This window comes from Chroicocephalus ridibundus, chromosome 4 (genome assembly GCF_963924245.1).
Source record: "Chroicocephalus ridibundus chromosome 4, bChrRid1.1, whole genome shotgun sequence".
NCBI lineage: Eukaryota > Metazoa > Chordata > Aves > Charadriiformes > Laridae > Chroicocephalus > Chroicocephalus ridibundus.
The window spans coordinates 6,974,779-6,987,946 of NC_086287.1; the positions used below are offsets into that span (position 1 = coordinate 6,974,779).

The window sequence follows — 13,168 nt, forward strand, 5'->3', positions numbered from 1 at the left end:
GGTGATATAGTTAAACTGTGCCACGATTTTTTTCAGGACCCAAAAAGTTAGATTTTAAAATTCTGTCTGTTTCTTCAATTTTAAAGTGTTTTGTGGTAATTCTTTTAGGAGAGAAAAGTTCATTTAAAGTAGAAGTATAAATTAGGCTAAACGGGATTTTCTTCTTCTCAGCAAAGAAGGTATATGCTAGTGGGCTGACTTTACCGTGGAAAGACAGAGTAATTGCATTATAATCTCTTTTTTTTTCCAGTAATTGACTATATTGCATTGGAACAATCACCTGGTTTTGGTGTTATTTCTCAACCAGCTCAGCTGACGTTATCAACTCTAATAGTGTCACTTTTGGCAGAGCTGAGTAGGCAAAAGCTCCCGCACGTCAGATTCCTGGCATCCGGAATCCAGAGCCATCTGGGAAAGGATGCTTTATTTGGCTCCATCCTAGGATTCTCTAAGAAAAAGCGGTTGTGGAGCTGCTACTCAAGTGTCCAGTGCATGGAGATATTTTTATTTTTTTTTTTTCTAAATAGTGGTTCTGGTAGTTCCAGGACGCAGACGTCTGCCAGCTCATGAGTAACTTGAGTTTGAGAACAACCACTGCTTCTGAAGATCTTTTTTTTTAATAACTGTATCCAGAACAGAAATTATCTAGATATTAGGAAATTTTAGAATTTAGTTGTAGTTGTTTCATTTTCCTAACAATAATTTGTGGTGATGCTAGATTTATTGCACCTGAGAAGATGCACTAGGGATGTAAAATCTTATACCTTGTGCTGTAACCAAGGAGGGTAAAGATCCAATAAATCACTGTAAGAAGAAAACACTTGAGCAGCTATGTTTGAACACCTGTGCATTGTTTTGAATATTAAAATACATTCATTATTTTAATAGTTTTACGATAAACAACAAAGACAGCTTCTTCAGCAATTCCACAAGAAGTAGAATTGTGCATCACATGCTACAGAGAACTAAGTATGAAGATGGAAAATCCAAAATGGGTGAGAATGCTGTAGTTTTTTGCTAACCTGAAGCTATTAAATGATTTATATCTTTACTTGGCTGAAAAAGTATCATTTGAGTAAACTCAATTAATTTTGCCATTCCTCGAAATCTTTTTATTCGCTCAGTGCCAGAGTTGAAGGAATATTACATGAATTATTTTCTCAAATAATTCAGTGAAAATTGGCAATATTTTTCACCTAATGACTCATTCTTTAAAGTAAATTTGAGCGATTATGATAACTTTATGTGATCAAGAGTGACAGTAAAGGTACCATATACCTCAGAAAACTCTTCGAGTGTTTTCTAGGACTGGTCCTAGTAGTTCTGCGATTACCCAGCAGTTCCAGCCCAGCAGAATCCATGTGAGCTACATGTGACTTATTTAAGGTCTTCCTGCAGCTCAGAGACAGTTGACCTGAAGACTAAGTTCAATTTGTATCAACTCTCTTATTACAGTATTACTTTTTAGGATGTCTTAACTATTCATTTCCATTTGCAGTGAGCAGGGCATGTATCTGTGATTTCCTATTTTCTTTGCAGGAATTAAACTAAGAATGAAATAAGATGATAGAAATGACAGAAAGTTGCCGCTTGAGTTTCTGAAGAAAAGCAGCAGTAAAAAAATCATAGAAAACAAGGGTTCAAACCCAATGCCTTTCAAGTTGATGGTGGCAAATTTCATTATGAGATTAGTTTAGCGTAATTTGTATATTTGAACGGACAAATCTGAAATCTGTCATAAGTACTTATTTCTTGGGGAAGCCGTTGGCTATGGGTGTGCTCTTGCAGGCTACTGAATCTTTTTATTATAATTATTAATGCGTATTTGTCATTTATTTTTTAGAGCATGCTCTGATAGTACAACAAATCTGTTTGTAGGAAGACTCTAGGAACCCATCCAAAATGCTGTAGTCGGTATGATGCAGAGCACTGCTCTGATACAAACTCCTTCAGCTGCCTTGCGTTTAAAAATAACACCAGGTTAGCTTTTAACCCTGCGGGGGTTTTGCTGCTTGGAGGATTCTCTGTCCACCCCACTCTCCGTGCACGTCGCATCATCTGGTCACCCGTAAAATCTGTATCATATGCTCTGATGAATGCGACGTGAATGTAACGATCTTCTCACGCTTGATCTGGCACGAGCGCCCGACCCTGAGAGAAAAGTTGTAGGCGTTGGTCCGTAGAAAGTTGCTGTAGTTTGACAGAGCCAGAAATCTTGAGGGATCCCAAGACTGCACAAGCAGTCGGTGGGATTTTTGATTACTGTCATGTTTAGCAGCATCCTGAGCATCTAATATTGTTACATCCTCAATATGCAACTTGCAAATTTGTACTGCTTGAAATTAAATGTGTATAAAAAACTGATATCAGAATTTTTATCAGATATCAGAAAAAAATGTGTTTTTTTTCTTTTTAGGAATTAATAGACTACTAAATAATGGAACATATGAAGCAGCATTTCCACCACATGAGGTAACCTGGTTAATTCCCTATTTGTATTTATATTTAGCGTAAACCTTGCACTGATGTTTTGAGATCCTACTTTATTTTTAATTTTGTCCTGCAAACTTTTACTTTCACTCTATAATCTGTTGAGACTCTTTTTTATTTATAGCTCTTACTTTAATATTGGCTTTTAAATTTTTTCTTACATAGTGTATTATAATAACTTCCTGGAGAATTTTCTTGCTGAACTAGAATATTACAATTCTTTTCTTTATTTTTATGAACCTGACATTGCCGTGGAGTTCTTAATGAGATTATCACTTGTTCCAAATTAATTGTATTAAATTATTTTTGTCTGCCACCTATGAAATGTTCTGTTTTTCTGATAGCTTGTGTACTTGATCACAGTTATGGAGGCTGGTTAATTATTTCCCATTTAGTCTTTTCTGACTAGTTCTGGATAACTTCTACGTGACGAAATCTTCTTCAGTAGGTTAAAGTCTACTGAAGACTGTAAACCTTTGAAGTAAATGAAGAACTTGTGTTTGACTTCAGAGGGTTTGCAGATAATCTTTGTGTATTGAAAAGAAAGAAGGAAGCCACAAATCTTAAGTCATTTTAAATCTGTCAGTAGCACGGTAATTGCAGCTGTGAGCTCTGTGATTGCTCGGGCTGAATATTGTGGCTTGGTCTCGTGTTTCAAAGGACTGACCTGTGCTTTACAAATTGCTGAGAGTAATTTTTTTTTTTATATGGTATTAATAATTAAATAGTGAGACTATAGAGAAGGAGTCTTTTAGATAAATAATTGAACATCATTGTTAATGCTTCAGCTGTGCATTACTGCCTTCAGGGAAAAACTGGCCTTACTACCAGAAAAACCTGTGAAGCTTTCTCTGGCTGTCAAAACCAAGCTATCCTACCCATTTTATGTGTATATTCCTTTGTTATGGTATAAGCCACTGTTTCAGTTAAGGTTAATGTAAGTCATATTTTTAAGCCACTCTTACCTTAATTGCTGCTTGACTGGTGCTAAGGGCTGGTGGCTGAACACCCTCCTTTTTTGTTGTGGTTTTTTTTTTTTTTTCTTTTGTTTTTTTTCATTTCTCACGCGAGCAAATGGGAGTGAAAATTCAGTCCCAGTGGGAATGCTGAGACTTGGACTCTGCTATGGATAAACACGGCAGAAAGAAGCCGGGGGGGGGGGGGGGCGGGGGGGCGATTTAAAAATGTGTAATACTGGGTAATGCTTTCTGCATTGCAGTCATTCATCCAGGTGACTGTGAGGATAAGTTGACGTTCTGTTCCTAGGTGTTCCTAGATGTTGCAAAGGTCACACTCTGTGTTGACATTTTTCGTATGCTTCTTTGCTGACTGTAATGAGAAATGAGTAGAATGGGACTCTCTGCTATGTTTAGCTTTGTTTCTAACTAATTCTTAAACCAGAGGGTCAGCAGATTGCAACAAGTAAATAGTGTTCTATGCTCAAGATTTCCAATAAATGATAAAAATCTAAATGGCTAAATTACGTGGATCTACTGGGATCAAGAATCTGGTTGCTAACTTTGTAGTGCTGCTCTGGGGAGCTCTGTGCTCTTCCCAAGAAATTATTTGGCTCACTTGGAGTTATTTGATGAAAGAATTTCTTTGCCGTAACAGAGTAGTGGGTTTTTTGGGGAGAAAAAGTTCAACTGAAGGAGATGTCCAGCTTCAGAATTGGAGAGAAAAAAATGATAACACAAACACAGCTCAAAAAACTTTGAAAAATTGCAATAGGTGGAAGCATACAAATAGGCATATATTAGTGAAATAGAAACACTGTACTTCAAGCCATATAAAGAGTTAAGTATAGTCTTGTACTAGTATGGTTCTACAATTAATTCTTAGAGAAACCGGCCATTTCAGAAGCATACGTAACCATATCTCTTATGTGTTTGCTCCAGATGGCACGTCCTAGAGATGTGCGTAATATGAGACCTATTTATTAACAATAGTGAGCTCCTCATTTCAAGTTGTAAACAAATGCCTAAGAAATTTATATCTTTTCCACAATGCCTCGTAGTATATTTTTATTTCTTTGTGTTTTTCAGGGAAGCCACAAAAGCAGACATCCCATCAAAACCCACGGAGCTCAGAATCACAGACACCTCTTGTATGAGCGTTGGGCACGGTGGGGAATGTGGTACAAATACCAACCTCTCGATTTAATCAGGTATTAGTACTTTAAAGCGTAGCTCATTTCTGTGATACAAATTACCTGGTAACAGTGCATTAACCATACTGCTAAATTCCTGAAGTTTTGGGGGTGTCTCTGTGTGCGTGTGTGTATATATATGTGTGTGTGTGCGAATAAAATGTGCTACATGTAATAATGCTAAAGCTAGTACATCTACTTAGTCGTTGCAAGGACATGAAAATTACAGAACACTTCAGTTATATCCTTGTAAAATATATGTTCTAGTAAGGCTGCAATTAGTGCCACTAGAATGTTATGCTAGCCTGAAATAAAAAGTTTTGGTAAACTGACAAGAATTTCACCATAAACTTGTAGTGGTAGTTTCCAGTTAGAATAATTCTACTGCTGTGAAGATAGATACAGGTCACCGTAAGTTTTAACTTTAAACAATGTATGTGTTTCCTTTTCATGTAGGCGATATTTTGGTGAAAAAATTGGACTGTATTTTGCCTGGTTGGGATGGTATACTGGAATGCTGATTCCTGCTGCCCTGGTTGGGCTCTTTGTTTTCCTTTATGGATTATTTACGATGGATTCCAGCCAAGTGAGGTAAAAACCCATTTAAAAATACCCTGTTGAAAATTAAGAACAGTATGGTACAACCAAGATCATTGTTATACTTATAAATGCTTTTATAGATATGGCAATCATTTGAAAATAACCAAATAAAACACTGGGTACTTCAGTCGAGTATATCCGCTTTGTATATCTGTTTTGCATCAAGCTGGATGCGTACCATTCCCAGCGAGTGCTCTTACCACTGCATCTGCAGCGCTTCCCATTCTGTCTCCGAGGAAAAACAGCAAGTACCAATTCCAATGTCACAGGTACTGCAATGGGTGTCATTCTAGCCAAGGCCAACCGGCGAAAAAACAGTCAGACGTACTCCCTCTTTACCTCCGTCTTGGCTGTAGCTCCCAGAGTGCAGTACAGTTGCTAAGCTTTAACTTACTTTTGTCTATGCCTTTATTTTTTCTCAGTGTTAATAGTGGCGAACTTCGAGTCTAATAAAATTCTTAACTGTGTGAGTGTAAACTGCAGCCAGGAGACCCGGCTTCAGGGAGGTTACAACCACGTGAAATTAACTTAGTTTTCAAGTTTCCCACTGTTGTGATTTTGCTCAGAGAGGGATTTATGTCAATTTAGAAATAGTGATGAGGGTGCTCGAAGGCTGTGTTTTTAGGAACTGTTTCACAGGACGCACCCTTATTACAAAGTTTTCCATTAGATGTCATCAGACACAACAATATCAGTGCTCTTCCCGTTGCAGCTGTTCCTCCAAGCAGTTCGGGTGCTTAGGCTGTAGGGCTACTTGGAGTCAGATTTCATAGGAAGCGTTGTTTCTTGGGCATTGAGCAGGACTATTTTACTTTTTCTTTCTGGAATTGTCTTTATCTTCTGCTTCGCGGTGAGGTATTGTACTCTGCAGCGCTGTAATTAAGGGGTTTTTAGGCTTGCTTTTGTACAGCAAGCTCCTGAGAGACTTTACAACTTCACTTCAGACTGCATTAAATGGAATAAGTCTATCAGCCAGGAAACTGTGCTGTCTTTAAGATATTATCCTCCATATTAGGATTGTTTTGCATGATAAACATCCTGTGAAATGAAATGGATGTGATGTAGAGGATCAGCCTGTTCCTGGAGCGCAGGGACTAGGACTGTTGAAGTGGAGATCTTGTATTCTTCACTTGTACAATGGCACAGTTTCAACAAGGCGGGGATGACAGGCCATAATCTACTATTATCAGCATATAGTTTAATATTTTAGGCACTCCTTGTGGAAGAGAAAGATTTGGCATCAACAATCAGAACAGAATTTCTAAGAATTTAATGTTTTCAAACTGTAAGCTATTATGTGTTGTGTATGTCATATGTTTCTCCCGAGAAGACCTGGAGATATGACTCCTGCTTAGTTCTTTCAACAGAGAGACAAGAGTTATCTTGCTTGCAGAAGGTTGCAGGGTGTTGTCCTGGTTTGAGGTAGGAGCGTAGAGGTAGGCTGGCTTTCATGTTTTCGTGTCCTAAGTTTCTCCCCTTGACTGCTGTTGAGTAGCTGCGGACAGAAGACACAGACTTTATGTCGCTCCCTGTGGAGGCTGGTTGTGTTGGGTCCCATCCCAAGGTCCCTCAGTGTCATGCTGTGCCAAGATGCCCATCAGGGGCTCTGAAATCTGTCCCAGAAGCAAGAGCCTGGAAGTCGGGTGATGCACTGTATAATGTAGATGCCTATAAGGGGAGGGGAGTTCTTTTGTATTTATTATAGCTAATATTAGCCAGCGTTCATTTCAAAATACTGACAGAAGGTAGGTTAATGCAGAAGCCCTAGCCCTGCATCTGTAATCTGGACATGTTAGTTCTGGGCAGAAGGTCCTCTCTGCCTTTGATGGTGTGAGTCTGTGCGGTCCCTCTGCTCAGTCGTAACATTTCGTATCAGTGTCTTGCTATGACCGAGACCTGCCGTGAGACGTGGATTCAAGAGCAGAGCTTAACTAACTCGAGCTGATTGTGACTGGCCTGATAAAACGTACGTAGATGTTTTCTGCATCACCTTGTGTACTTAACTAATTCTGAGGGCCAGTGATAACAGATGCTGTTCCTTGTCAGATTTGCTTACTTAGCCTGGTCAGTGAGGGTTAGACAGAAACCTCCTATCTAGAGCAGACAGGAGTCATCCATTAGCAGACAGACAGACTGCACCACCTAAATGTTCTTATGCTGGCCATATTCTGGGACTGTGAGATTATTTATCTCGTGTTTCTGCAGTCATTTAAAGAAAACTGCTAGATAAACATCCATGACAGTGTTAAAATGTATGCTTTGCTTTCGAGCACTGCAGCTACCGCGGTATGCAAATACGATGTTCGGCAGCCGTCAGGAAGAAACAGTCGGGTACGTTATTCTGACAAAATCTAGACACAGGAAACCCAGTGGGAATTAGGAGTTTAAACCTAGTGCCAGGGCGTTATGGCAACGTCATAACTGCCACATTGCCCCGGATACAGTATTATTCAATATAATACTTCACGTGAAACAAGTTTCATCCTGTTCATGCCTGTTAGTAGGAATCGGTGGATGTTAGGAAATGCTGGTGTACAGTATGATAAATTATGTCAGGAAAAAAACGTTTTTCGTCTGTCTTCTGTACCTCAGAATTTGAACTTACTGATGGATCAAATTATTTTTGCAGAAGCGTGCTTTCCTCGGTGATGTCCCTTCACCTCTCAAACTCAGGGAGGTGCCGTGAGCCCCCCTCTGCCGGCTGCAGGCGGAAAACGATCGTTTTCTTCTTTTCCCACTGAGGTCCAGTGCAGTTTCAGCAGAGAAGGAATAAGCAAATACATGAGCATACGTTGCCGTAGAACCAAACGTTGCTTGCGATGCCAGACGTAGGTTTTGTGCAATAATTCGAGGTTTATGCAGAACGATGTCGCACCTAAGAGCTAGTGTGTCTTGTTTACGACTTGTACGAGCGCCTGCCTCTGCTCCCTTTTTGGGGTCTGTCATGCTACCAGGTGGCTCTTTTTATTTACCTATAAAAATATTGTATATATAGATATATATCCATATCTCAGCCTGTGCCCTGCACAGGAACATCAGTCCCTGCCACCTGTGTAAAGGAAAGATGCTCTGTGTAGTTCATTTGCCACAGGCATGTTGGAAATGGTGCATATTTGCTCCCTTTTGGTGGTAGCCTTCCTTCTTTCCCAGGGCAAGCGCCCCTCTCATGCTGCATTTTGCCCCTCGTCATGGTCTGTCTCTCCTTTCCCCGGTTACTGTTTTTGGGAAACAATAAACTTTCAGGCCTGATTGAATCATTGGATGGTTCAAATGTATTGCACAGGGAGGAGGAAGGTGAAATAAGAATGGAAGACAAAAGCCCTGCATGCGCGCTGTCGTTTCAGGGACTAGACACTATATAAGTAAATCTGCACGTATGTCCCGTGTTTAGAAACAGAAGTTGCCCCATTCTACACGGCGAGGGACATTTTTCTTTCCTACCCCAAAGTGCGTAAGCTGGGCAGTGTTACTGAAAGCATGTTGGAATGGAGGATGCTCTCTTCTGTGCATGCGTTTGGAATAAAGTGTGGCTGCCAGGAGCCGGCACTTAGGTCCCCCGGGGTACTGAGGCTGTAGTGGCAGCATCTCCCTGCAGGATTTAGTTGTGAGATGAAGGTAACCAAGAGAAAAACCCGGAGAATCTCTGTTGAAGAAACTCCTTAGTAGCTTCCAGAGTATTTGGATTATATTCATAGGGCTCAGACATGCGGAAACAAAAATGCAGAACGTGAGTTTGTATTTCTGGTTTCATACACTTTTAAATATATCGTGATCCATTTGCCCTCCCCGAGCTAAATTGGGGGAAACGCGAGGTGGTGGTTAAATGGAAAGGCTTAAATAGTCCTATAGCAGTCTCTTCGTTTGGGTTCTTTTCTTTCAACAAATCATGTGCCATATCTATCACCTATCTTTATTTTCACGTTAGGTGTCAAGCTATTACATGTTAATTAGTCTGTATAAAAATAAATCTGATATTTTAAAAGAGTCTGGTTTTGACGGGCTCATACGTATAATTAATTATCACCATCATAAGCTGTCCCTTTGTTGTCAGTCAAACAGAAAGGCCGGGCACGAACACAGCATAGCTTGAGGTGTCTCTGCACCTTGTGCTGTACTCACATTTCAGATAGATGAGTGAGGACAATACAAAGAAGCTTATTTTGCTCTGTTATACTGCAGATTTGAGCTGCAGTAACAGTTAACATAGCACCTCTCACGAACGCCTGGGTAACAGATGTTACTGCCTCTGCAGAGTAGTGCTACAGCGTGCGACCTGTCACCGTCACTTCATGTGTTATTAAAAACAAACCAAGATTTTTAACTCCAGGTATATAATACAGAAAATCTAACATTTACGATGTTGAATTTAAATTCAAATACAGTACAATTCGGCCTTATATTTGGCAGTTTCTATTATTGCCAAACCGTTATAACATATTGTTGAAATACGATTTTCTGTGCTTAATCATTTGAATGAAAACGCAAGCAAGAACATTCTCTGATGTGACGCACCGTAAGATTTGTGTTACTCTGCAACTCTGGCATGACTGGCTGCGCTCGTCCTGCCTTCAGGGTTTCTTAGGACAGCTTCTTTGTCGGGTCCACATTAAGTTGTAGGGTTTCAGTAAATTAGCGATTCTGATCTGATGTGAAATATCACCACAGATTACAAAAGTGACATCTGGGCAACTAGAATCTTATTTCTATTTACTGTTATGTCGGGTAGGATTTAATAGATGCAGTCATTTGGAAATAAGCGTAATCTTCCATATAGTATTAGAACTGTAAATTCAGCTTTTATGAGGAGGCGAGTAAAAGCGCGATGTTTATTAAAACGAATCAGTAGAGATTTCCTGGCATTTGTTTATACTGCGGCTTTCCTGGTGTGTCATAGGATCATTTCAGGCATGTCAACATTGCTAAAGGATAGGGAAATGCGATTGCTGAGGTTCTTTGGGAAGCTTACTCACTGCAGTTAAAATTTGCCTTAAAATTCATTTTTGCACTTCTGTTAATTCTGTTTTGCCTTTGTCAAGACAATTATGTACCACATTTTGCATGTGAATGGTCCCAATGAAGGCAGTGACTTCATCGTCCTGAATCTTAGGATCTTTATGCAGTAGAACGTCTTTTGAAGATGTTTTTCCCAAAATCAGGATAACAAAGTGTTTTTCCATTAGCCCTTTACATAAGGTCTTCTGTAGGAAATCAAAATGCAAAGACTTGAAATACTATGGCCACAAATCCCTGTCAATGGATTTTTACATGGGAATGAGTGATCTAAGTATGCGTGCGATCATCCTGTAAAACAGCTGATGTAAACTGGGATAAGCTGATTGAAATCAGTGTAATTATATCAGTGATGTCCCTTCTCTTAACATTTGGTATCTTCTATATCGCTTAGAAAAATACGCAGTAAGTGGGTTGGAAGGTAGTGAACAATGTTTTGTTCTTCCTTTGTGATATGTGGGAGAGAACGGGATATTCACAAGTGTGACGAGTGTCGCATGGTGCCTAAAAATATTGCATACTGCTCCAGGGCCCATAGTTTTCAGGTTACTGAATTGGGATTAGGCTTTTCAAGCCAAACATTCACTTTTAATTTATTTTATTGAACCAGTTTTGTGGTGTAGGCATGCCATTAATAACAAGCGGCATAACCTCAGAAAATCTGAAGAATGCTAAAAGCCTTTTTATAACCTTTATTTCCCTGTCTCCCACTAAAGCAAAGAGATCTGCGAGGCAAATGAAACCATCATGTGCCCTATGTGTGAACGCAATTGCACGCTACAAAAACTCAATGAAAGCTGCATATACGCCAAGGTAATTATTGTCTTATTGCTATCAAGCTAAGTTTTGTTTAACGATCCACTTTTATTGTGTAACGGCCGCCCTTGTTTCAGGAAAAATTCCTGCAAAACGCGTTGTTTCTCTACAGAGGTTTTTTTCAGCATTTGTAATTCATGTTTCTAATAAGGGAATGCTCTGAAAGGATCAGAGATTCTTCTGAAACTTTTTTTTTTACTTTCTGTGAGCATTTCCTTCCTAAATCCTTACTATTTTCATCAATTTATAAAGTCCCCCGAGTAACAAAACTTTTCTTAGAAGGTTGTTTCTACTTTCCCTATAATTAACTTCTTAGTCTGTTTCCCTTGCTTACTTTGTAATCGAATTTCTGCTTCTCCTGAAGGAATTCTCTAGCTTAATATGCTTGTAATGTGCTTTGCTCTGTCTGCAAAGATTTTACAAAACTAAATATTTTGCTACAAGAAGCTATCATTCAAACTTAAATAATCACAAGTACTTCTGTATGCATGCAGTGTTTTCAAGGGAGCAATATATTTCCATGTGTGGTATGTTCATAATGCTGCAAAAGGAGCCTTGGCATTTTTCTTGGAATACTTTAGCCCGTAAGGTAAATCTTGCTCAGAAGCTTGTATTTACAAAATGTCTCTGGGCCACGGCATTACAACACTGCGGCGATGTGAAAGAGAAAATAAATTTTCGTGTTAGATTTTAAAATTTGGTATAGATAGGACCAATGTTGAGTAAAACATTTGGCGTTGTGGCGTCCCCTTAACTTTAGGTCCTGTTATTTTAACATCCCCAGTTAATAAGAAGCAGGCTTTGTCTCATTTATATTTACACTAACATCCTGTGCTTAAACCGTGCAAATTTCACATTTTAATAGTTGTGAAAAAGTAATTGCAGTCGAAAAACGTGGCAGCCCATCCGTCCATACTTCCATGTATTTTCAAACCAGTCCGCTTGAAAGCAACTGAGATGACAACCAGGGAAGACAAGCAGAAACCACTCATTTTCCATCTTCGCAGACACCCATTTCTGGCGTCTGCAAACATTGTGGAAATTCGTGTAAGCTCACAGCTTTTCCTGCCAAGGCTTTTGCTCTGAAAAACTGATCAACTTTACATTAGAACTTACAGAAAACAACTAAGAGTTGTCTCCTTTCAGGCTTTGTCTGTTCTGGATCTCCCCCAGGTGGGGGAGAGAGAGAGACTTCTCCTGGGGAAGAAATAGGATTACCATCTGGGTACTCGAATTGCGAAGAAAAAGGAGGGAAAAAAATAAAAAAGGCTCAATGAGGCTTTTTATAACTCTGAGGTTATAACTGTAATGCCTTCACTCACCGTGTTGTCTTTAAAGAACAGTTCGCGGCAGCTTCGCTCCCTCCCCTCTTGGTTGCCAGCAGGGCTCCTGATCCTGCTGGGTGCCGCCGTGTTGCTCAAGGTGAGCGGCGCGTACCCAAACACGTCTCAGCGCTGCCGCTGCGTCTGCACCCGAATTAGTGAAGGAAAACAACCTGTAATGTTAGAAAACTACAATCTGATTTCAAATCCAACGTTCCTTTGTACTTTCTGAAGCACTGTTAGTATTATAAGTAAACGGAACTAGCATATTTAAAAATAAGGCGTCAGATCTGCTCTCTGGGAAAAGAAAATGGCATTTCCTGCTTGTTTTCTTGCTTCTGAGGTGGAGCTTGTCAGCGTTTCCCTCTGCTTTCGTTGTTGTGGGAACATAACTTATTTCTCTGTCTTCCTTGCACACAACCAAGGGAAGGGAAGCTGCCGCGCGCAATCGAAGAGCTGATGGGCAAGGGAAGCTATTCCTCACCCATTCCGGGCACTGGCACCCTCATTCTGGAATAAGCGTTTCAATCCTTTTCTATTCAAATAGCTCATGGTATCCAAGTACATAAGCATTGAGTTCATTTGGTAGAGTGAGTTCCTGTAAGTGAAGTTTATCTCCCCAAACCTGCCTCAGTCATGGGACCTGCCACATTTATATAAGGCCTTTGTGCTCATATTTCACAGTATTAAAACTGCTGTCAGGGTTTCTTTCGCTAAGCATCTGCCAAGTTTCCCTTTAGAGGAGCGCGTCAGACAGAACAAACTAATGCCGGACAAATCA

The 13,168-nt window shown here is 39.9% G+C and overlaps 1 protein-coding gene across 4 annotated transcripts in view; it reads left to right on the plus strand.

Annotated features, from left to right (window-relative positions):
* ANO3 (anoctamin 3) overlaps positions 1–13,168 on the plus strand; it is a 212,940-nt gene that overhangs the window by 158,533 nt on the left and 41,239 nt on the right. For all 4 annotated transcript variants that reach the window (XM_063332451.1, XM_063332450.1, XM_063332454.1 and 1 more), the window contains 5 exons: positions 889–995; positions 2,417–2,472; positions 4,536–4,657; positions 5,096–5,230; positions 10,966–11,062. In XM_063332451.1, coding sequence (XP_063188521.1) covers positions 889–995; positions 2,417–2,472; positions 4,536–4,657; positions 5,096–5,230; positions 10,966–11,062 — 517 coding nt within the window. The remainder of the gene's footprint in view (positions 1–888; positions 996–2,416; positions 2,473–4,535; positions 4,658–5,095; positions 5,231–10,965; positions 11,063–13,168) is intronic.